Source organism: Strix aluco, chromosome 2, assembly GCF_031877795.1.
Source record: "Strix aluco isolate bStrAlu1 chromosome 2, bStrAlu1.hap1, whole genome shotgun sequence".
Taxonomy (NCBI): domain Eukaryota; kingdom Metazoa; phylum Chordata; class Aves; order Strigiformes; family Strigidae; genus Strix; species Strix aluco.
In genome coordinates, this window is record NC_133932.1 from 109,472,492 (window position 1) to 109,496,722 (window position 24,231).

The following is a 24,231-nucleotide window of genomic DNA, read 5'->3' on the forward strand; positions in this document are numbered from 1 at the left end:
CTTTAATACACAGAACTACCACAGAGTCTTCTTTTCTCAAATGTGAAAGTGGCTTAGCAAATATCTAGCATCTCTAAGGCAGCTGATGGTGTATATTTGAGTGAAGGATTTTTTTTTTAAAAAAAGAAGAGTCCTCTGTTTAATGGGTAATTTCCCTTGAAAATGGTAAACTGCAAATGAAATGGCAAAAAGCAATTAATTATTGAAATGATAATATCCTTGTAAAGGTTAAGAGGTAATATAAATGAAGTTCCTGTGAGCATATTAATGGAATTACTATCTTCCCCCTTATAAGTGGCAACTGTAATGACCTTGCTAATTAGCTTTTTCATCAGGAAAAGGAATATTGAAATATGTAGTTATATTGGAGAAGCAAAATCTATGACTATCTTATTTTTCTATGACATAATACAGAGAGAACCCTTTTACATGCATTTAAGAGCTCTTCCCAGAGCATGCAGTTTTTGGTGGAAACGGGAAACGATGCATTTGAATTACATAGGAAGAACAACTTGTAATTTGGAAGGATAACACGGGCCAAAGCAAAAGATTAATGCAGGCACCGAGACCAAGATACACCTCTCAACAGCTTGCTTCAGCTTCCCTGGGAGCACAAGGCATGACCAGAACATGATTCAACCCACTGTGGCTGAAGAGGTGACTATCCCTCCCCACACAGTGCAGGGTAGGTAGCCTGGGCTCTACAGTCCAGTCTGGGTTTCAGGTACTCCCTATGCAGTATTTTTAATATGTGGAACTATAGGTATATACGTGTAATACATAAATGCATACCATGTAGGCATATGAATGATATATACATGACAAGCATTTTAGAGAGCTTTAAAAAATGAGCTTGGTTCTTCCCCCACTGAGAACATGTTTTGGACATGGATACACTGGGAAGTGGGTACCGTTTGGGTTTCAGCTGACAAGAGTTGGCATTACAATTTTTCCGTGAATGAATCCATGCAAGATTTCAGAGGTTTCAGCTTCACAGAGTGCCTGAGATCTGTATGAACCTCAGGGTATGATGGGGAGGAAATGAGCTTCCACTTGTAAAATGAATTGGCCTTTGTCCCCAAGAAGAGGATTTTCAGCTTTCCTTTTTAAAAACCCCAGAAGTCATTAGCCTCATTCTTGGGAATGTGATCAAATATGGTGACCTAGATGCAAATGACTGCTGGAGCTCAGGGGGAGAGGCAGCTCAGCTCCAGTTCTGCGGCAAAAGCCTTGTGGGGAGGAACGATATGGTGCCTTGCACCGCGTTCACAGACACACACCGCTTATGCAAACTGTGCCGCCAAAGTCACCGCTGCGTGTTCTGCAAATGCATCTCATGAACCTCAAGATCGTGGCACAGGGTGGTTACGAATCACACACATTTTGTGGAGAACAGAAACAAGCTCTCCTCCCTGCCCCCGCTTTTCACGCACACGCCCTGCCCCGTCTTGCAGCCCGCATCGCACGCAGCGGGCAGGGGGGTCAAGGGCTGAACCCGTGCCACTTCCCCACGGCCCCGGTAGGTGCGAAGCCCCCCTGCGCTGCCAGGCCGGCCTCTCCGCCCTTCCCGCGCTCCCTGTCCCGGCCGCCCAGCGAGTGTCACTGTCGAGCAGCGCAGAGCTCGGCTCCCGCCTCCGCCGAGCCCAGCCGAGCCGAGCCCAGCCGAGCCGAGCCCAGCCGAGCTCGCTGGGGACTAGCACGCTCCTGGCCCTGCTTTGAAAATGTGACTCGCAACTGAAAGCCGATCCCTAACTGAGGCTTTAAATGGAACAGAAAAATCTTAACTGTTGCATGCGCCATTAAACAATCTCATTTTGCCGAACGTGCACGCCACAAAGTGCAAAAGAGCGCAGTGGCAAGACCTGCTCTTTGTATATTCCCCGCATTCTTTAACAGCGTCTAGGGAAGATAGGCAGGTGTTCCCTGGTAAATGAGATGCCACGATTAAATTATTTGTATTGGGTCTATATGCACAGAAAACAAGCTGCTAGTAGATGAGCATTTCTTATTGGGAAATCGCTCATTTGTTATCCAGACATTCCTTATTTTTCCAAGTCCACTTGGGAACAGTGGAAATTTAGGATTGACATCATCCACATGTTTTTCCTGAGTTTGTGCAGGACTAAACCAATTCCCTGTCGAAGGAGGATGGGTCTGGGACCTGTCATCCCAGAGCTCGGTCACCTTGGCAGTGCTTGCGAGGGTTGAACTGGAATTCCTTCCCCCAGCTGCGGGGCTGGTGCAGACTAAACCTCTCCGGCCTCTCCCACAGCCACCAGGCTTGTCAGCAACAGAACACAAAAGGAGTAATCAGTAGCTTGATTTGCTGTAGCTACTATTTTAGAGCCTTGAAAAATGCAGACCACCTGGTGGCTTTTATATAATAGATGATAAGTAATAACTTTATAAAGATGAAACAACATAAGGAGGCTTTATCGGAAATAATAAAGAATGCTTCCCTTTTTTGTTATACATTGACGTGTTATTTGTATGTGCATCCAGAGATTAGAAGACTGGTATTAGCAACAACAGCATTATATATCCAGTAAGACAACTGTCCTTCAGAAATGTGTTAAGTTCTGTTCATGAACTGTCAGTAATAGGATTCATAAAATTTACCACCATGGGAACCTCTAAAAAAAGTACCAATCATAATATAATATTGGAATGGAAGTGGAGAGAGGATCTTTTGTTTAGAGCTAAGTTTTTAGGCCAGGATTCAAGTTTAGGTGTGACAGCCCAAAATCTTGGGAGTCTAGTTCCACCCACAGTAGAAAACACGCAATGTGTCTGACTTGAAAGAGACACCATATGCATATATTAGGATCTAGTGACCTGATTTTTTTTTTTTTTACCTTATTCTGAGAAATTTACTGGTGTTAGACTTGGGGTTCTCTTTTTCTGCCTGTTTAGTTGATGGATTTTTTCCAGATGCTGCAGATTGGACATAATTTCAGGCAAATATATTATCAGATGATTTCCCTAACAGTACTTGTCTGTTTGGTTTTCAGTGACTGTATTTGAATAATTGGGTTGACTTTCTGTTGCTCCCAGTACATAGCCTCAGTCTATTGTTGTGCCTACACCTTTCTTTTTCACTTAAAATCGAGTACAGACATGACCTGAAGATCCAGTTTTGTAAGATGCTCGGAACCATGTCGGCGTGATCACTCTCCTGTGGACCACACAAGAGAAAACCAGATGGTGGCCTGCAAAATAAAAATGTCTTGTTTCTTTTTCTTGTCAAAGACTGAAGAATGAGATGGAGCTTCACTAGCTGCTTCATTTTCCTCGGGGTTCGGGAACATATGTACTCCCCTATGGCATTTTAGATAACAATGGATTGTCTTACAGGATATGCTGTAATGAAGGAGTCTGTGGCCAAGCCTGTGATGTGTATATTAGCTGGGATTGATTTAGGTACAGTGACAGGATTTTCCCTCTTTTATTCTGCTGCGCTGATTAGCTCCATCGAGTCTGTAGGGCCCCAGCTGTAACAGCAGCTTAGTCAATGGATCGGGGAGAAAAGAAATGGTAAAATCTATAAGCATATTTTCCCGTCTCCCTGCTAGAGTAGTTTTCTGACAGCGTATTCATGGGTGTTTGATCCATCTGACTTCCAATGATTCCAGCAGTGGCTCAGGTTCCCTCGACCAACTCTGAAGCTTTCTCAAAAGCGAATTCTCTTAAATTTCAAAACACCAGAACCAATTTTAAAATCAGATGCTATTTCAGTATAGACAAGACCCTGGGGACTAGGACTTTTGTTATCGCTCTGCTCTGAGGAGGTCTCTCTGCTTTTGTGGTTACAAGAGAGATTGTGGATCCTGAAGCACCATGTAGTACAGACAGGTTAGATATGGATTGAAATATTTCAGCTAAGTTTCCCAATAAAAATACTTCTAAGCACAATGTTCCCTGAAAGGGGCAGCAAATGTTGATACAGCTGAAGCATGTTGAGCTGTAAACATTAGGAAGAAAATGGAATAAGAATTTGGATGTTAACTTATACACACAATGTGTTTAATTTGTTTCTAATCAAAACAAAACTCCTTCTCTGACAGAAAAGGGATTGTGAAATAAATTTTATTTCTCTACAAGTGACTAAGTCATGCAGCCAGCTTGTGGGGGCATTCAGAGACAGTTGGCAAGATAAGATGCTTCAGGAGAGGTGCAGAATTCAGCGTACAGTTTCCATGAGGGAATGCAGAATGGCAGCAGCTCAGGGAGTGAATGTAAAGGCCATATAAGGGAAGTAAATGAACTGCTGTAGAGATGCCATTAGCAAAGTAAACACTGACTTGGGGACCTTGGCATATACCATAGAAGAGATAAATTGCATGAATAAATGCATACTTGTTTGCTTCTCCCCAGGTTTACAAAGCCAGTTTTAACTGAGAAACCATTTACATGTGTGAAACAGAAGTTTTTCCACAGTCACTTTAATGCCAAGCAATTTCTACCCCTGTCTAATCCCAATGCATGCCTAATTTAGACACATTTATCACAGTTTCATTATAACTGAGGCCCTTTGCTAAGGAAAGAATGTCAGACCGGGTCTTTAAACAATTGCAGATTTAACAACAGTACTCAATTCTTCTCTTTCTTTACCCCAAGAGCATAGTTCAAATGTCACAATGTTAACTTAGTATTCCTGTCATTTCAGGTGTTGGTAAAATGAATAGCAGGAGGCAAAACATGGCTGAGCCAAGTGAAGTCATGAGAACGATAAATGAGGAGTGTCTGCACTCATCAACAAGTGCATAGCTCCTTGCAGAAGTGGAGACCTGAAAACTGGGGCACTCTCAGGCATGGAGGCTTGGCACCAGACAGAAATCTGATTTGAGGGGAGGGTGCTAGAATGGTATGCTGGGGAGCACGCTCCAGCTCTCAGCCTTGGGAAAGTCACACCATCTCCCTTTCTGTCAGCCACCCTGTGGGCACATCCACATTCATGTTTTGGTGTGGATCAAGGGCATGCTTTTGGAGTGTATCTCCGGATCATCCTCACTTACCTCGTTTTGGCTTACCCAGCAGTGGTGAGTACACAAAGTGGACACAGCCAGCACTAAAGCAGAAGACAGATGCCAGGAGTGCATCTGATACATTCTGAGTACTCATAGGGCCCTCGGTCCATAGACCCAGGCTGGAGTGAATCTGAAGAAAAATCTGTGGAAAAGCATGAACATCATTCAGGTCCTCAGCACCAACAGATCGGATCAGATTGGCCCACATTACTTGCTAATATAGATGTGTACTAGGTGGATAGTACACTAGAGGTAGTCAGGGGGTGATGGACTGTTTTGGGGGTATGCCTTGTCTTCCTTGTGAAGGACATTATTCCATACATTCTAGCACTCAGCCTATATTTAACCTACTTCTTTGATTTGCAGCCCTTTTCCTTGAAGAATACACTTGAAATGTTAGGATGGAAAACTCGATCTTGCTAGATACTTTCCAATCCATTTTTTATCCCTTGAGAAAATACGCATTTTCAGTAGTGTTCTGATTTTAAGACTTTGCATTATGGGGAAAAAATGGAAAGTCTTATTTTAAAAATCCAATAAAGTGGCTTTGTAATTTAAAACTGAACACGACTGTTGTTACTATTAAATGGTGTAAACACAGACTGAGTGCAATAAACCTCACTTCCATTTAGCATTAATAATATTAATGATCAGTACTTAAATCACATGTCATGTTCCAGGACTGTAAAAGAAACATTACCAAAGAGACTTTGCCTGTCTGGTGCTGACATAATTTAAACCTGGCATAAAATGGTCTTCTGTCTGAAGGAATTTATTCAAGCTGCAGGGCGGAGAGGAAAAAGCAGAATAGGAAATCTCTTTCTCCCAGGGACTCTGTGCGCACCATCCCTCCTCGCCCCCAGAAGGCAACCCCTCCCCAAAACTTTCCCACTTAAGACGCTCTGGGAAAGGACTGGAGCTCCTGTCTCTCCGCTTGACCTAGCCCGGCCGGGATGAGCTGCTTGGTACTCCGGTCACATTTACTCTCGCTGTAGACCAGCTCCCGAACTGTTGCGACCAAACTGCTGGATCAGCAGCTCGCACGCAGACACAGACACACACAGACACACACACGCCTTATCACACGCACACCATCAGGAGATTAGCCCATATTTCCCATGTAAGGCTGCAGCCTTCCCCCCTTCCTTCTAACACTCCTTCCCACGGCTTTTTCCTCCTCTCCTCTCCTGCCCCTTCCTCCCTTCCGTCCCCGGCTCTGCCGCCCCACGCACCCCGCAGGCAGCCGCGGAGCCCAGCGGCGCCGCAGCGCTCCCCGCCGCCACCGGACCCACCTCGGGGAGCCCGCACCCCCCCGCTCCGGCCCCCGGCAACCGACACCCAGCGCCCCAGAGCCGGGACCCCACCGCCCCCGCGCCGACCCCTCAGAGCCGGCACCCGCTCCCCGGGAGGGCTCGGGAAGGCCCCCCCCCTCTTTCCCCCCGCCGCCGCCCGGCCCCTCGCCCCCGGCCCCGCAACTGCGCCGTCCGCGGCGGGTCCCGCCCGGGGAGGCGGCGGCCGGGAAAGGGGGAGGAGAGGCGGCGGAGTGCATTGCCTCCCGAGGAATCAAACGGGAAGGGGGGGGGGGGGGGAGAGGAACGTGCGGAGGAAGGGAGGGGAGGACGGGCCGGGCTGGGGAGGGTCCCGGTCCCGGTCCCGCCCGCCTCGGAGCGCCCGCATCGCCTCCGCGCCGGGACCGCGGGGAGAGTCGCTTGGGGCGGCCGCCACTCGCCGGCCCCGCGCCCCGGCTCCGCGCCCATGTGCTCCCGGCAGCCGCGGCGAGCAGCCCCCGCGCCCGGCGTGTCAGTAAGTAGCCCTTCTCCCCCCCGGCCCCGTGCCCGGCCCCATCCCGGCACCCCCGGACCCCTCGCCCCTCCTGCTCCTCCCAGACCTCGGCCCTCCCGCACTCCCTGCGCGGCTGCATCCCCAGCCCCTCCCGGACCCCCTGTACCCTCTTCCCCTCCCGGACCCGTGCCCTCCCGCACTCCCTGTAACGCTGTAGCCGCTGCACGACTCCGGATCCCCCAGCCCTCGGAACCTCCTTCCCCTCTCCGACCCCTCCCTGCCCTGCACGGCCACCTCCTCTGCACCCTCGGACCCTCTTCCCCTCCCGGATCCCTTTTCCCGCTCCGACACCCTTCCCGGCCGCATCCCTTGCCAGTTCCACCGGACCCTCCAGACTCCCTTCCCCTCCCGATTCCCCAGCCTTCCCATCCCCTTGCCTTCCCGCATCCTACCCCTCCCGGGCCCCCGTCCTTCCCGGATCTCCTTGCCACCCCGGACTGCTCTCCCTTCCCGGCCCCCCTGTCTTCCCGGTTCTCCGTCCTCCTGTCCCCCCTGCCCCCCCCCCCCCCCCCCCGATCCCCTGCCCTCCCGACACCGCTCCTTTTCCAGCCCTTCCCCGCCCGCATCCCCCTTTCTCTCCCGGACCCCCTTCTCCTCCCAGACCCCCTGCCCCTCCCAGCCTGCCCCTGCCGCAGCCCCTGCCCCTTCCGGGGCCCCCTGCCCTTCCCGCAGCCCCTGCTCCCCGGCCGGCACCTCCCCGGTCCCCCTCACACCCCTCCGGCTCCGCGGGCGCGGCGCCCTCTGGCCCCGCAGCCCTTCCCCGCGCATCACCCCGGCGAGTTTTGGTTCCCGGACGCCGCCTTCCCTCGGGGGGTGCCGGATCTCTCCGCCGCCCCCTCCTACCCCCGAAGGGGGGGAGCGGAGTTTCGGGGCCCGAGGGGCGAGTCCGCCTCCCCGGAGAGCTCCCCGGCTGTGAGCCTTCGGGGAGGCGAAGCTGCTGCCCCGCCGGAGCCGGCGGGTTTGCAGGGTCCTACCCCTGGAAGCCCCCATGTTGTCCCCTATTTCCAGCCGTACCTCCTCCCCCGATTCAGGGAATGATGATCCCCAAGTGCCGTGGCCCACTTTGCCTTAGACGTTTGGTGCCACGCCAAGACACAGGCAGATTCTTCTCCAGAAGATGCCTCTGGAGGGATGGAAACACCCTATGCCCCTCTCCCAAGTTTTTATCCTCAGGGGTTTGGTGTCTTGCAGGCTGAAAGGCATTTCTGCGTATAGGCTACGAGTAGATAGGTGTACACTTCTCGAGTAGCAGCATAGGCTTTTTTTTAACATTGGAGAAGAGACTTCTTAGTGTTTTAAAAGTAAACAAAACTTTTGTGTGGTGCACATGCTTAGTTTCACTTACAGACTCTTTCTATACCTTCCCTCCTTGTGCTGAAGTAGTATTAATTTTATTGCCTGTACATGAATTGTATTCACTGATTGGTGTCCAATCATGCTTAGAAAAAAAAGCCCTGTAAATAGCTATCAGAATTAATTTGGCAGCAACTCTGAGAAATGATCCATAAATTTACAAATGCAGTTGGAGTAATGATCCAGCATGGATTTAACAAGAAACACACCCCCAACCTCTGGGAAGCAGCGTGTAGGTTTCTATGACAGTCAGACACACTTGGTCACGCTGGTACTGAGCTTAGAGGCTGCGAGCTGTCCGAGAAGGATGCAGAGGGGATAAGGCTCCTGGGTTTGAGCTGGGAAGAGGCAAAGAAGAGAAGGAGCTAGGCTGAGTGCAAGCACAAATGTTAAGAGAGACCTGTGTGTTTTAATCATGTGCTGCCTGAGGTGGCGTGGGGGTGAATCCAAAAGATGTGGCAATGTCTTCACTTGCTGGGAGCCCATCTGGAGTTGGGGTTCCTGGCACTTCTGGACATCAAGTGATAAAAGGCTCCTTTTGTACAGGGATGCCAATAACTTAAGGCACTGCTGGAAAAAATGTCACCTCGTAACACTTCTCTCTGGGGGTGTGTTAATGAGGTTTACCTCTGCCACAAGGGTCTGATCTTGGAAAGCCTTAGGCACTGCAAGTGGCTTTGTGCTGAAGCTGCGGGGCCATGTGTAACATGAAGTACATTCCCCAGGCGCCGCAGGAGGAAGGCCCGACTAACTCAGGATAAACAAGACCTCATGTTTTTTCTCAATTGGTATGGGAAAGATCAAGACATACAGTGGAGAAAAGTGAGTAGGCAAGCACAAGGGGAGCCCCTGAAGGTGGCTGCAGAGTGTCCTTGGATGAGCACAGCAGCCTGTGCCGGCTGGGCTGCCTCCCGCCACTGTCCCCGGCAGCCGGTATTGCTGACGGCGATTCTAGCGGCTGCTTGCAAAGATGGGACAGAAAAGTGAGATGTCTTAATCAGAAGTCCTGTAGGAAGGAAAAACACTCTGGCAGATAAACATGTTTTTCTAACATCAGTATTACTGAACTTGTATTTTTCTCCTTTTTTTGTGTGTTGTTATTTGATTAGGGACCTTTGACTTCATGATGGGAGGAAACATCCCATCGGCTATTAGGATCCGAGCTTCTCCCAGCGTGAGGATTTGTCAAGGCTGAGAGACTCCAGATTATTCATAAACCTCTTCTAAAATACACAGCTGCTTTTCTGTCTCCCCATCACGAGGGGTCTTGGAGCAGAGACAAAGATGGCCTCCAGCCTTACCTGTGCCGGCGTTGTCTGGGCCTTCCTCTCCTTCCTCTGTGCCGCTGCCTCTTGTGTGGGCTTCTTCATGCCCTACTGGCTCTTGGGGTCTCAGCTGGAGAAGTCGGTTTCCTTTGGCACTTTCCGGCGGTGTTCCTACCCAGTGCGGGATGAAAGTCGCCAGACGACCGTGATGGTGGAGCAGTGTGGCCGCTATGCCTCCTTCCAGGCCATCCCGAGCGCTGAGTGGAGGATCTGCACCGTGGTGACGGGCCTGGGCTGTGGGCTGCTCCTCTTGGTGGCCCTGACGGCGCTCATGGGCTGCTGTGTGTCCGAGCTCATCTCCAGGACCGTGGGCAGGGTGGCAGGAGGCATCCAGTTCCTGGGGGGTAAGTGCTTGTATGGGGAGGGGACGGGGACTATTGGTTTACACATGTCGAGACTCTCCTGGTGCTTTGGGATGAGGAGGAGGTGAGTTAAACTTTCTGCTAACAGGGGACACCACTTGGCTCCCTCAGTGGTTGAGCTGGTTGTCTGAACGCCTCAGTGGCCCAAAGATGTAGCCGCCTGTGCTCACTCTCTTGTGCTTAAGTCCTTGCTTGGTCATTGTCCAACCTTTGAGAGTTGCATCACAAGTCGATTTCTGTGGTCCAGCATCTTTGCAGTGGTTTGGTGAGCTGTAGTTTCCAGCAGAGCTCAGCTGGGGTGGAGGTACCTGGAGAAGCGTGGAGGCTGCAGAGCCCTATGGAGCATCACAGTTTTGCAGAAGAGAGACTGTGTTATGTGGGAACAATCTCTCTTCTTTCTCCTTCCTACCCCCATCACTGGCACAGCTCTCTCCACCTCTGCTCCCTGCAGCTGCGTGAATCTGGCAACAAGTCTGCGGTCCAGGTTTGAAGTAGGGATTGTTTATCCCTGGTGGAGGTGGCCCACCATCTTGCAGGAGGAGCCCCGCCAGGCTGTCTGACCCATGCTGCTTGCTGATGGTGCTGCTGGTTTGTTGAGTCCATGGGCTAGACAGCGTGTGGGAGAATTGCCTCCCCTCCTTTTTTTAGCTTGTAATTGTATGGAGTATTTGTAACTGTGGAGTATTTGAAGGGTATGAGATAATAAACAGGAACCTTAAGTGTGTTTTTTATAGGGCAGTTTTCCCAGTAAATCATAACTCTCTTGTCATCACTGACATATGGCTCAGTGGCACTCACTTTTGCTTGGTGCAAGTGCTCCACCCCATAAGGGGATGTTTTCCACAAGCTTTCGGTGCTGGGGCAGCGCAGGTACCAGTGTTTTGGGTGCCCTGCAGCGTTCGGTCCCAGCCAGGCACCCCGCTCGTGCCTGGAGCAGCAGGCTGCAGTGGGACCCCCACCTCATTCCGCTCCAAACAGAAATTTGCCCTGCAAGGGCAGTCCGAATACATCCCAAGTCTGCAGCCCTAAGGAAGCACAAGACAAAAACTCTGCTCCTGTCCAACTTGGGGCAGACAGCCAAGGCAAGGAAAGGGCCCTGTGCCAAGCCTCCAGCCAGGCAATGCCAGTGTAGCTCCCTCTTGGCCACAGGGAGCCCTGCCTCCAAATTTTTGAGTAGTTTCTGGACTTTAGAGCAAGCCAACCCCGTCACTTCGCCCTTCTCTCAGCTTTGCGACTCACAGGCATTCCTGTGTTTAATCTGGCTGACAATTTGAAAGTGCAGCAGCTGCTGGAGAGTTAACTCTGCTGGGAGCTGTGGCTTCTTGAAGCCTGCTCCATCATACAATTCCAGCTGGGCAGCCAGGGAGTGGAGAGGATTTTTGTTTCGGTGATATTCTGCAAGCCCGCTTGGTCTGGCTATTTTCACTTAGAGCCATCACAGGTTCATGCTTTAACCACCCCCCTCCTCCCAACTGCTGGCTCGGCTCGTCTGGTTTTGATTTGTGTTTGGCCCCTTTCTCACGGCTGTGCTCCCCCGCCTGCCCATGGAGCGGGGCTGGCCGTGCCTGTGTCTGCTTACAGCCACCCCAGCGACCACGGCATCTCCAGCGGTGGGTGGCCAGCTGGAGGACGCAGGAGGAACCCCGCTCCCCCATGGCACTTATGTGGGCTGAAGGTGTGCACCCTTCTCCGAGGCGGAATGGTGGCTCCTGTGCAAGGAGGTGAGAGGTCCCTTTAGACCACACCACAGCCACTCCTGGAACTTGTCCCAGCTGACCAGGCAAGCGTCCCATCCCGCCTGGAAGGGTGTGCGCAGGTAGGACTTGTCCTCGGTAGATGACAATTCGAAGAAATAAATGTGGACTTGTGATATGAAACAAAAATTGCCAACAACTTCGCTTACAGTTCAGAAATTAGTTACACAGCATGTCTAATTTTCCCCTCTACTGGCTTTTATGGTTGTCTCTCATTTCACTCAGCACTGCTGGAAGTGTGTTAAGAAATGAACAAAGTGAGAACCTGTCATTTCTTAACCTGCTTAAAACCCAGCTGTGGGGACAGGAGGGAGAGCCAGGTGGTGAAAGCCGACAATTTGCATGAACTGAAGGGACATATTAGGGTAAAGATCAGATCTTTACATCCTTAATCAGATCCTTAGCTGCTATAAATCAGTATAGCTTCATTGTTTAAATGACATGACTACATTTATTCAGATGTCTAACTTAGGCACTATAATTATTAGGTTGTTTTATGTCAAGATAGCCACGAGCTGTTCACTTTATTTACTAACTGGGAATGCCAGCTCTTTGTTCCCTCTACTGCAGTTGAAGGTTTAGTTATATATCACAATGTGTGCTTTGAATATGGCTCAGTGGCAGTACAGTGATTGCCATTTTAATTGGCCTCCGCTTGGAGATCTAACCAAATAAAACTCTCAGAAATATTTTGGTTTTGATTGGGGAAAAGAACCCCCTCCTATCTTTATATGAAGAAAGAGCCTGGGGAAATAAGCAGTCCACTGAGTGATGTTATTAATTCATCCTCTGTGTTAGGGCAAGGAGATGGCTAGGCGGTTTCACTTTCTGTTTCTTTTTGTCTGAGTCACCTGCTCCAACATCCTGCTGTGGCTCCTGCTCCAGTGGTGGAGGATGAGTATTGGAATAAACTGTGTTTCTGTTGAAGTGTAGATAGTTTATGGCTTTAGTGGTGTTCCATTAGTCTAGGATCCAAGTAATTTTCTCAGCATTATTTAAATGGATTTAAATGGATTCGATGAGGAAGTAAGCCAATTAACATTGGAGTATTATGGGAGGCCCAGGAGTGGGTGAGATGTACAAGCCCCTGAAGCTGTGGTGAGCCAAAGCACAAAGGTTGCTAAAACTAACTTAGTGCAACACTGGAAGCATTTTTACTTCTGTGAAGAGGTGGCAGAGTGGTTTGCTTACCAGAGGTGGCAAGCAAACAGCCTGGTCCTCTTCTTCTAGCTGTGCGAAGGAGGAGTAACTCCAAGTAGGTCAGTGGAATAACACCTGTATAAAAGTAGTGCAGCTTGCACTAGCTAAACAGTGCCAAGGTTTTACAGCTGGGATTTCCCCAAGTTGTATGTGGCAACTCATGGGAGTGAATTATTCATGAGTGCTTATACCATAAATCTACTCTTCTCATAAAAATTGCATGGCAGAACCTACAAGAAATTGCAGATCCGCATAGAGTCAGAAGGGGTCTTTAGATATTGGTTGATGTTACGTTCTTAATCTATATTTGCTATTTCAGATGGTCCTGGCTGCAGAGCATATGTATATTTTAAGATGACTCTGGGATGATACATGCTGAGTTTCCGTTCCTAGTAGGAAGACTGCACCATAGACTTTTCCTCCCATTTGCAATTATGGGAACCTCTTCCTTTCCCATGCATGATCACGTGGCAGCTCTGTAGCCATTACAGCAATTGCTTATGTGAAAAACAATGCTATTTTTAGCTTTTTCTAAGGCAATTTGGTGGTGGGCGACAAGAAGTAGCCAACACCCCAAGGCCAGCCATTTCTGCAGTGGCTCTCAGTGGTCTGCAGTTCATGGTGGGCAAACTGCCGCTGCAGTGTCTCAGAACATGCTTCATGGACATTTCTGTTGGATTGCTTCAAAGAACTGACAACTGAGGTGAAAGTTACACTGTGTGTAACCTCTTGAGGGCACAGTTATGTAGACGGATACAGTCTTCACTGATAACGGTAAGTGCAGTGTTTCCAGCTGGTTTCCTTTGAATGTTGAAAGACTGAGGCATATATAATGTAGCTAGAACAGATTGCAAGGATGTATCTTTGACCATAACTATAGAGAGCATGACAGCAGGAAGTGAAGTTTAACAAATCTATGGCAAATTGGAGTCTGTAATTATTGATCTTCTTTTCATTGTGCTGTGGCAAGTCAATTCCACTTAAATGGGGAGACTAGAAATTTGCACGTAGGTAGCTGAGATATGAAATACTAATTTGGTGAATAGTTTCACTCTCTGAATGCAGAGCAATGATTTTAAGAACATAGCAATAATTTTAAGAACATAATGAACTTAAAGGTTAGCCAGTTTTATGAGAGGCAGTGGATCAAAAGACACAAGTATTGCAAGGATGGTCAATTTAAAGAGCGTTATGCTGGCAAGGTGAAGCTTTTCATTAAAATGGTCAGCGCACAGGAATTATAGATGAAATGTGCACTAGCTCACAACTCCCTTTGGCTGTGTAGGACAGCTAAGCCAAGCTCAAAGGGGTATGAATCCAAGAGAACAGAGCATGTCCTGCTGACAGACATCTCTCCGAACCTCACATTTTGGCCCTGATTCTGAGTGGCATGTGAGAAGTGAGCCCTCTCCATGATTACAGGGTGGCCATGTGGTTTGTACTGTCATCTTTAGTACCGACCACTCATTGATTGTACTCAAGTAAAGCACAAGTGTTGCTACTCCCTTCAGTAAATGAGCAAAGTTTTAAGCAGCACCTTCTCTTCCTCTCCTAATTTCTCTATCTTCTTTCCTTTGTGTCTCATGGGAGTGCTGGAACTCCTGAAACTATGGTCCTTGAATTGCTGGTTAGAAAATTTGGAGAGCTCTTCAAGTATGGGGTGATGAAAGGAGCATTTGGCTATTTGACAAAAAGGGAACACAGATCTTAACAGCTTCTGATTTAATCTCAGAAAAAAAAATATGGCCTTCTGGAAAGCTCTCAGCACCACATGAAATCACTGCAGAATCCTTCTCCAAGTGTCCTATGCCAATAGTGGCCATAATAGTTTCCACCACCCATAGGGTGCTCAGAACAAGTGTTTGCTGGGTGCAGACAGCAGGAGTGCTCCATCAAGATGAGGAGAACGTTGAGTGTGGGGTGATGGCTCTGTGTTGTCTGTGGTGAATCTTAGAGAAAGCCTTTGAGATTTTGGGCTGGCGATTTTAAAGAGACAGATGCAAAGGTGATCTGCAAGTTGTTAGCATATTAATGCTAATTTGCGGGTGAGACGATTGAGGTCTAAAATGTAGGGGACAGAGAAAGGAAGAGCACGAGATAATAGCACTATGGGACCATGTAAAGAAGCTCTCCCTTGAAGGCAATGCTTGGGGAAACAGTTAAAGAAGTAAGAGTAGGCTCTTGGGAGAGATGGAGCCACTGAACCTAAGTCATGTTTCAAGAAATGTGGTGGGCAGTCAATGACAACCTGTGTGTCAATGAGAATGAAGGCAGTCTTGGTTCTGAGACTGGCTAAGAAAAAGTAATTAGGGGCTTTGGTGAGAGTAATTCCAGTTGACTACAGGAACTAGAAACTCCTGGGAACGATTTGTGTGGAGCTGGAGGAAAAGAACTGCAGGCAGTGACCAGTAACCATTATTTTGTCTGACAGATGAAGTGAGAGTCTTTACTTTGTGCCTGAAAGACTAAGGTCAGGATCATTTTCTGCCTGTAGGGAGAAAATGTAACTGAGAAGAGCCTTGCTGGGGACAGGGGAGATCTGAGATGGTCAAGAGACTTCCAGGAATGAAACAGTTACCCCAGACTCTTTTGCAGTGCTCCCAAGCCTATCTCATCCATTTCCCCCATTTACACGTATTCTTCCCAAGTCCTCCTGAAATTTTACCTGAAAAAAACCCAGGTATAAAACCATGGAAAAATGGCCTTTTAGTTCTTTCATCCTCTTCAACCTAAAATTATTTTTCAAAAGGATAACTTTTGGGGAGAGGCTGGGGAGGGGCATCTGCTTCCGTCCAACACCAAGCACTCTTCTTCACCTGCAAGTTAGCTACTCAGGGCTGTTTTGCCACATCTTCCTCTCTCTTTTCTCTTGTCATATGCAAAGCTTCAGTGACTTTGCTATGCTCACATAGACATGTGACAGGACAATCCTCATCCTAGACAAAGACAAGCTGCAGGCTAGGTAGTAATCCAGTGTATACATGCACATATAAAGATGCAGCAAGAGGGGCATATGAAAGGAACAGATGCTTCACGAGGACGTAACAGAAGAAGAGCAAACACAGCACTCTTAAATGTTGCTAGTGAGTGGTTGCATGTCATGTCATAGGTTCATAGATTCAGCAATAATAAGGTCAGGAGGGAACACTGTGACTATTTAGTCTGAGGTCCGCTGTAACTCAGGTCATAGGACAGCCTTTATATAATTTTGGTTTGAACAAGAGTATATCTCTGAGAAAAAAACCTTCTAGTCTGAATTTAATTAACTTTGAGAAAAGCAGGATCTTTGTAAGTTGTTCCCGTGGTGAATTACCCTGACTGCTTTCCTTCCAGATCATTAATGCAAATATTAAAAATGTAGCACCAAGAATGTATCATTGCAAAATTACGTTCTCTTGAGGATCATTATATTTATTATTTTTTTTAAGATTCTGTGGTTAGGTTGCTTTTAATCCATTTAAGCTGTGCTGTGTTGTGGCTTCTTTACCATCTATGTTGTGGTTTCTTTACCAGAACAACCTGTATAGAAGCTGCTTCATAGCTGCTATGTTTCACACCAGTTATCTCTCCAGTTTTCTATAGGCATCCACCAAAGACTAAGTGCAGTGTATCGTTTTGCAGCTTCATCCCTTTTCATCTTGACTTTGACTTGCTCAACTGCATCCTGTGACTGCTAGTGCCTGTGTTCAGTATCTGCTTCCCAGCACTACAAGGCACCTTCACATACTGCAGTACAGTACAGAGTCAGATTCTTGGATTTAGGTTTGGAGTCCAGGTGAGCAAGGCAGGGAAGTATTATTGTTTGGGAAGATGTTCAGAACAAGAGAATTTCGACAGTGATGTTATTTTAACAGATTTTGTAGCGGGTTTTATTAAGATTAGCTAGCTCTCTCTCTGCTGTATTCAGACAGGAGTTAAATATAAGACAAATTCAGGACCAAAGCCAAGCCAATACAATATATGTCCTTTGTTGCTCTCAGTTTATAAATGACATCATTACTTACATTCCTACTCTCTTAATCAGATGTAACCCGTATTGCTTGAATCTTTCCTCTATGCATGGGCCACCAAATCTGACTGGAGTGGAATTAAAGTTAGCAGGTACTGCTCTGAAATAGGTAAAGGTGCAGACTTAGATTCTGTATATTCTTAAGAGAGGATCCTGTTTCCCATGGTTGCCTTCACCTTGCTCACAGAAGTTCCCACCGCAGGCTTGCTGAAGGCTGCTGCCCCGACAGATCTAACAGCACAGCTTTTTTTGTGATTGTTCCCTAAGGAGTCCTGCTGAAGGAAACCTGAGTTAGCAAAGAATTGCTATTTAAGCTAACACCAACCATTTTAACGAAGCGGGTTAGAAAGGAAGAATCAGTAAGAAACATTACTGGTCATAAAGTGCAGAATCAGTAGCTCTGAGGAGACCATCCCTGCCAGCAAGGTTACAAGCAGCACAGACCAAGCAGGGAGTTGTACTGCTGTTGGAAAAGTGGAGATGCAGCTTGAAGAAGTCAAATGATGTGGAGAGTAGCCTTCATACTTAGCTGTCTTTATTTTTTAATTTCTGTCCCCAACCACTTCAGATATCTTACTTCAAAATCTTACTAAAAAAGCAGAAGGGCCCTTACAGGCTGTGAGGTTTTGTGTGTCCTTTGAAGTCAGAGACATGTAGTACAAATGACATCAGTATTTCTATCTTAGCGATTATTTGATTGTGACATTAGCCATAAGTGGGTGTGGTTCCAATGCCGGGTTTCTTCTTGAAGAGCTACCCCAGTGAATTAGCTTGTCTATACTGAATTGTGCTTTGAAATGCACACTCATTTTTGGTTTGGTGTTTTTTTGTTTGTTTAGGTTTTTTTTCAATTGTATTTACTCCAAATATAAATTTTGGCTAAATACAGGGGGAAAAAAAACATGCAGAGTTTCAGCCTGGTGCAAATTCTGCAAGTTACATTTTAGGTGCTTTGGAAGCACATGTAAAATGGAAGTGCTGATGTATTAGAAAAAATAAAAGATGCTGCTAAAATATTGGGAAGAATCTCTTTACTTCTCTTTGTTTTCCTACTGATGTTGAATATAAAAGTGATGTTTTGAATATTGCTGCAGCTGTGTTGGGTTTAAGCAGAATTTTGCATTAAGCACAGAATTTTTGATCTAAAGAAGTCCTGGAGTGCTGTTTTATTTATCTGTAGAATGAAGTTCAGACTTCTTGCTTCCCCCCCCCCTCTTTTATTAGAAAGGAACAATGATGCTCAGCACTTCTGTGATGCTTTTCATTTCAAAAGGCTTTGCTTGCATAACCTAATGAAACTTCAGAAAACATGAGGCAGGGGAGCAAATAATAATTTATTTTGCTGCTGTAGAAAAGTAAATTCAGAGTTACTTCAGATCCTCTGCATTTGTGTTGATGAGTGCAGAATCTGGGTTGGAGTTAGCAATTTTGTTTGTGCATTGAAAGATCTGTCTTTGTTTTGCTTCCTGAGCTCCATGAGATACTTGAATATCGCTGGGAACTTCATTTAGGCATCAAAATGTTTCAATATTTTCCAGTGTGAATGAGGTCATATGCCCTACAGACAGGAGAGGATTGTTCCCAATGGTGTATTTTCCAGGATTTTGTCCAGTCTGGTGTTAAATGTCTATGCAATGTGGGTTTTTTTCTCATTTCTCTCAGGAAACTCAGCTTACTAGGCATTCCACTTGAAATTTTTTCACAGTATTCAACCTGCATTTTCCTTTCCTTTCCTTTCTCACATCCTTTTACTTCTTCAATACACATTTTTACCTTCTAAGCTCTTTAACTTTGGTTTTATAAGGTACAGTAAGACAGTTTTAAATCTCCTTTATTATTTCAATGAAGTCAGGCATAGTACTTGAGGGCAACCAAGTTCATGCAGTGAGCAGTTAGGAATGAGCATGGTGTAATTAAGAAACACGGGATGTATTGTACAACCAAAGCTCCACCCACAGCTGCATGCCTTGTGGTAGCCATCATGTTAGCTGGCTCCCTGCTCAAGGATTTCCTTTGCCTCTGTGGAATACCTTTGTTGTTAAGTTTTTTATGTTGCCCAAGTGCAAGGTCCTAAGTGGCATTCGGACTGTGTGGAGATGGCCTTAAGTCACAACAGAGGACTAAGAAGGACATCCTCTCCTTCTTCTTATGATGAGTCTGCCACCACAAGACATCACTGGTCAGAGGGGCGATATTGCATTTGACAGATCCCTTCTAGTAGCTGTCCTGTATCTTCTCAGGCATGAAAATTTGGGCATGGTCAATGCACCCTGACAATGCTGGTGATAAGGCTGATTCACGAGGCTTGATTGGATCTCATTTACATTGTTTGTTCACTGTCAGTCCCCTGATGTCACAGGTACATCTGAGAACAGAGGCAGACTTTTTTTCCCTCCAGCCTGGCTTTTCCTTAGAGCCTGACCTGCTGAAATCAACAGCAATATTCCTCCATGGGACCCAGGGGAGGGCAGGTTCTGGACCTTAGCACTGTTACTACTCATTGTGGCTGGTGGGATTTGGAGGAGGTTGCTGCTATGTAGCAGTGCAGACCTTCATAGGATGCCAGATCCTACCTAATTCCCCAGGTACAGAATATTAATTGCAGCAGGACTAATGCCTTAGAACAAAACTCTTTCTTGAGAAGGTTGCCATACCATGTGCTGAGTCCACATTTTCTTGGATAAGTCTGATAAAAAAGTCTTTGATGAGGACTGACCATTTTGAATTGATTTGCAGGTACAATTCTTTATTGAGCTAACAGACTTTTAAGTAAGCTTGGCAGTAGTTTGTAGAAATATAAAGAAAATGTTAATGAAAGAAAGCCTAAACAATTACCTATTAGAAATCATTGTTATTTTTATCTTGTAACATGATCCAAAAGGGTCCAGAGAGAATGAAGCAGAAAATGCAGAGTTCCGATAAACACTGTATCATTTTTGTAGTAATGTAAAGATTTGACCCTTTTCTTTGCAATCTGACAGTTCAGTTGTCTTGCATTGTCTCCCAGTAAAGATGCCTTTGTAATATAAAGTGGTATTGTTGATTTGAGAAGAATGGTTTTCTAATAAATGCGAAAGGATATGGAATTTGTCCCTTGCATTGAGGAGAAGGGATTTGAGATAAAGCCATGAATGATCAATCTGGAATAACAAAAGCTGCTTCTGAAATACAGTGCCCTGTGAAAGGATATGAAACCCGCTAACATAGTAGGGTGTAAGAAATAGCCTTCCGGCTTCTGAGGAGTGCACTGCCTGACTTCTTCACAAGTTCAGGCTTTTGTCTGGGTCTGCAGCTAACCAAAAGCCTATTTATGAATACTTTTTTATATATATATTTTTTAAAATGGGAATGAACTTGATATTCAGAGCATCACAAGCAATTCAGGTTGGGCACAGTACAGCTGAATGCTAGTTACTGGGAAGGGTTACAAGGACATACTAAAAAGTGCTTAGTTTTGTCAATCTATAGAAACTGGGGTAGCATGATTTTGAGGGACCTTTGTGAGTGTATGTGTGAAACGAAATTTCTCTGTACTTCGTTTCAAACTTTGCTCTGACTCAACCCAGGTGCTGCTGCATGACTACTTTAAATGTCTTTTGGAGATTAGTACATCTGCTTGGCAAATTTGTACAAACATCCTCAATTGTACAGTGTTGCTTCTGTTATGGTGGTTGTTGTTCTAATGTAGGAAATTCTAGAATTCCATTGTGCTGGGGGAAGAGACAGAGACAATTGCTGCTCCAAAGAAGTCCTAACTGAAACGAAGTTGGACCGGGAAATTGAGGGTGCTTTGAGTTTACTGAATTTTTAGTATGATAAGAACTGATGCTGACTAATTTCTTGTGCGCTTTGTGGAGGAGTAAGTAAAAGGAGACCTCAAAATGTTGACTTAGTAACAAATGACGAATGCATTACTTTCATGGGTAGAGTTTCCTCTTCAGATAACCTGCATGCCTCTAAAAACTCTTTAACTGCATCCTCAGAAGGGTATGAGCAGAGGTGGGAGCAGTCAGAAGCCAGGGTTAGAACAGGCAAAGCCGGCCAAGGAGAGCAGGGTGCTGCACGGGGAAGGAAGCAGGCAGAGGCAGACAGGAGGGTGCTGTGAGGGAAGAGGAGCTTCACTCCCTTTGTAAAGCTCCATTCGCTGTGCCTGCAGACATATGTATCCTCTGCTACTGCTGACTTGCAGAGGGTCTTTCAGATGTTGTATGGGTTACATGCAGGAAAATACAAAACAAGGCTTCTGTGCTATAGCGAGTTTTAGATTTCAAGTAATTCTGTTAGTTTTCAAGTCCTTTTTCTGTCACAGTAGTAAAAACACAATAAATGGCACTAAATACTGGGACAAGGCTCTTTATAGCCAAGACAACCCCCCAAACCATTACAGGTACATTCTGAAAAATCAAGAGGTTGTTAGACAAGTCAGGACATTTTTACAAGAAATCCTTTTTCAAGAAACCCAATGGCTAGCTTTGGAGGGCTTTGTTCAGTACTGGAAGTCTCCTCTCTAACTAGAAACTTTCTCTCTGGAAAGTATTCCAGGGTCACTGGTAGACCAGCGAGAGCAAAATCCAGCCGTTCAGGCCAGGCTGCAAGTTCGAGCAGGTTGTGATGATGAGACCCATCAGTGAGGCAAAGGTGCAGACCCCAAGCCTTTCTGTGTGGCCCAGGGCCAAGGCAGATACCGATGTGCCCTTCCCATCTGTCCCCCAAACTACCGATAACTCCCAGGCCACTGAAACAATGAATGTAGCTGAAGCTATTTCCCGCAAAGATGGGCTGGACAGCTTTTTTGTCCCTTGTCTTCAAAGTCTGAGGGATTACTCCCATAAATGAATGCAATCACAGTTCTGTGTGCCAGATCAGGCTTTTCTTAACACTGTTTCAAAATAATGCTGTTGTAATAATTCAGGAGTAAAATGATTTCTTAACAGGCTACAGTGGAATGATGCTTTGGAAACCGTTCTCACTGTGAGCACTGAGCTCTCTGTTAAATAGAGTCGTTGCTTCCTTCTTCTCCTACATTAGCGTTATTTTCTATTTCCTATTCTGCTGCACTGACTTCAATTCATTCTGCAGGCTGTGGAAGGGGGTACCATGGATGAAGATAGTTTATGCTGAGCCATCCACAACTCTGTTTAGCTTGTTCCTCTTTTTGCAATTTGCAATAAAAACTGTGTCAGGAAAGAGCTCGGTGACCTGCGAGGGCTGGGACAAGCCTTACGCTGGAGATGGCAAATTCCATTTCAGGGCACTAAGCCGGAGATCCGGTGCTAAGAACACAGGAAGCTGGGAGGATAAATACTGTAACTTTTCATCTCATGCATAAGAATTGCAGTCTGTTTTGATCTCATGATAGAGAAAAGTCATTCTGCTTATCTCATCTAACATAGTGGCTAGTCTGATTACAAGCTTCCCTGCTTGGCACCTTTTAAAATTCAATTTGGCTGCCTGTGCCCTTGGCACACAGTGGGTTTCATTAAATTTCACAGCAGTTAGTTTTCATTCCCTCTGTGACACCTTTTTATCAACATTTGACTCTAGTGTAATTTCAAGCAATTGTGCTTTTTTTTGCAAAGCACTTGTTCCATAATAATTTGGCAGAGCAGGTGGGGGAAGATGATGCAGACACCGTTGCAAATATGTGTAGAAAACTAATATGTGGGAATCCAGGTCAGCTTGCGAGTGTTTTTCATGTGTGATGATAACAAAAGGGAGCTGCTTTCCTTTTTTCTCTGGTTGTATCATTGAAGACTGTCAAAATTGCAGTTAAAGAGCTTGCTGTAAGAGGCAAATTTTATTTCCTTCAGGCTAATCACAGCTTTATTATAAAAGCAGAGCTAGTGGACTGCTGCTGGATTGACAACCCAAGGTTGTGAGACGAGACTTCTGCAACCCGGGCTGCTTAGCAAGTCTATGTGAGTTTTCTTCTCAAAAACAGATGAGGAAGCTGGTTTGTTAAGAAAGTGTGTGTGTGTGTGTGTGAGTGCTGGAGTGCAGAGAGCAAATGTGGTTGATTTCCTTTAGTACCTGATACTCAGTCCCTGTGAGGTGGGGTGAGGGAACACAAGCACCCCAGCATAGACCTGGCATCTCTTGTTCACATCACTGCTACCTCTCCCCAGGCTGCAGAGCAGCATTTTCTCAAGTCTGTGTCTAAGGCAGATGCTGGGCAGATTTGTGCAAGTATAAGTGGTTTTTCTGTAAGTATAAGTGGTTTTGAGGTGTACTCTAAAAGGCCTTTATTTGCAGAGTGCCAGCCCTCTGAAATGCTGTCCCTTTTTCAGTCTGCCAAACAACATCCAAAAATAATGTGTTATGGTTTCTCAGTAAAATTACCTAATTAAAAATTAATTAAAAGTGAGTCTTAAAAGTTCTTAAAAGTGAGCTCTGCATTCAGAGGTAACTCAGAGACTGACAGACCTGTGCCTCACTGCAAGCCAAGGGCAGCCAGACTTGGGAGACCATAAATCATTTTCAGAATGAGACTTCTGATTGATGAAATTTTTCCTTACGCCTTAGTTCAAGTCCTTTCAGTTTAACTAATGGAGTGTCTTGCTTTCCTCTACCCTAAGGTCTCCATAATCCCTTCGTAGAGAAAATATTTCCAGATGCACACAGTCTTGAGTCTCCTTAAACACCTTAGGTTTTCCTTAAACACCTTAGGAAAGGTCATTGGTTATGGGCAGCTTCCCACCTCCTTTGCATGAGGGACCTTTGTGCACTGTAGCTCTGGGTGGGAGAAGACCCCCTGAGGATTTTCCTCAAGGAGCCCCCCTTCCTTGGAGGTTTCCCATGGGATGGGACTGATCAGCCCTACGCATACACATATCTAGCATCTTTTTGGTGGATAGGCTGACTGTAGTTTACATCTCAGGCAGTGCCTTGAGTTTACTGGGAAGGCTTAGTTGTGGCAAGAAAGCAAGGGTGTCTTGCTAGCAGTATCTCCAAACATCCCCTGTGTCTCCAGAGGGCAGTGGCTGCTGTAAGTGCTGTGTGCTCCAGGTGCTTCTGAACAGCGAGCTGGATACGCAGCCAGTGCAAACTGGTATGGTGCTGCTGAAATCAGCCCTGGCTCGGAACTGGCTGGAAAAGGTGGCGTCACCCTTTCTTCTGGGGATGGAAAACATCTTTCCAGAGCACAGTGCATGGACCTCTGGCTACAGACTGAAATCTTGCTTGTTTTTTCCAGGTTGGCTAAGTACATTGGTTTATGGATGAAGGCATAACTAACAATTTCTGTGAGCTTTCTTTTCCTGCTAAGCTGCATGTAAGAATACAGATTATTATTTGTTTTAGTATGAGGGCATGAAGTCCAGGACCTGTACTTGGTGTTTCCAGTACAAAATGCTCCAGTGT

General features: G+C 46.4%; 1 protein-coding gene and 1 long non-coding RNA gene across 2 annotated transcripts in view; one reads left to right on the top strand and one right to left on the bottom strand.

Annotated features, from left to right (window-relative positions):
• Window positions 1–2,398: 2,398 nt before the first annotated feature.
• On the bottom strand, window positions 2,399–6,149 carry LOC141919710 (uncharacterized). The gene is made up of 2 exons (XR_012622082.1): window positions 5,016–6,149; window positions 2,399–3,209 (listed from the first exon to the last, which is right to left on the bottom strand). It is a non-coding gene; the product is annotated as an uncharacterized LOC141919710 (long non-coding RNA).
• A 478-nt stretch (window positions 6,150–6,627) lies between these two features.
• The window catches only part of LHFPL6 (LHFPL tetraspan subfamily member 6), a 148,618-nt gene continuing 131,014 nt past the window's right edge, over window positions 6,628–24,231 (top strand). The window contains exons 1-2 of the mRNA XM_074815796.1: window positions 6,628–6,830; window positions 9,332–9,891. Of these exons, the coding sequence (XP_074671897.1) occupies window positions 9,507–9,891 (385 nt within the window). The 5' untranslated portion in view covers window positions 6,628–6,830; window positions 9,332–9,506. The remainder of the gene's footprint in view (window positions 6,831–9,331; window positions 9,892–24,231) is intronic.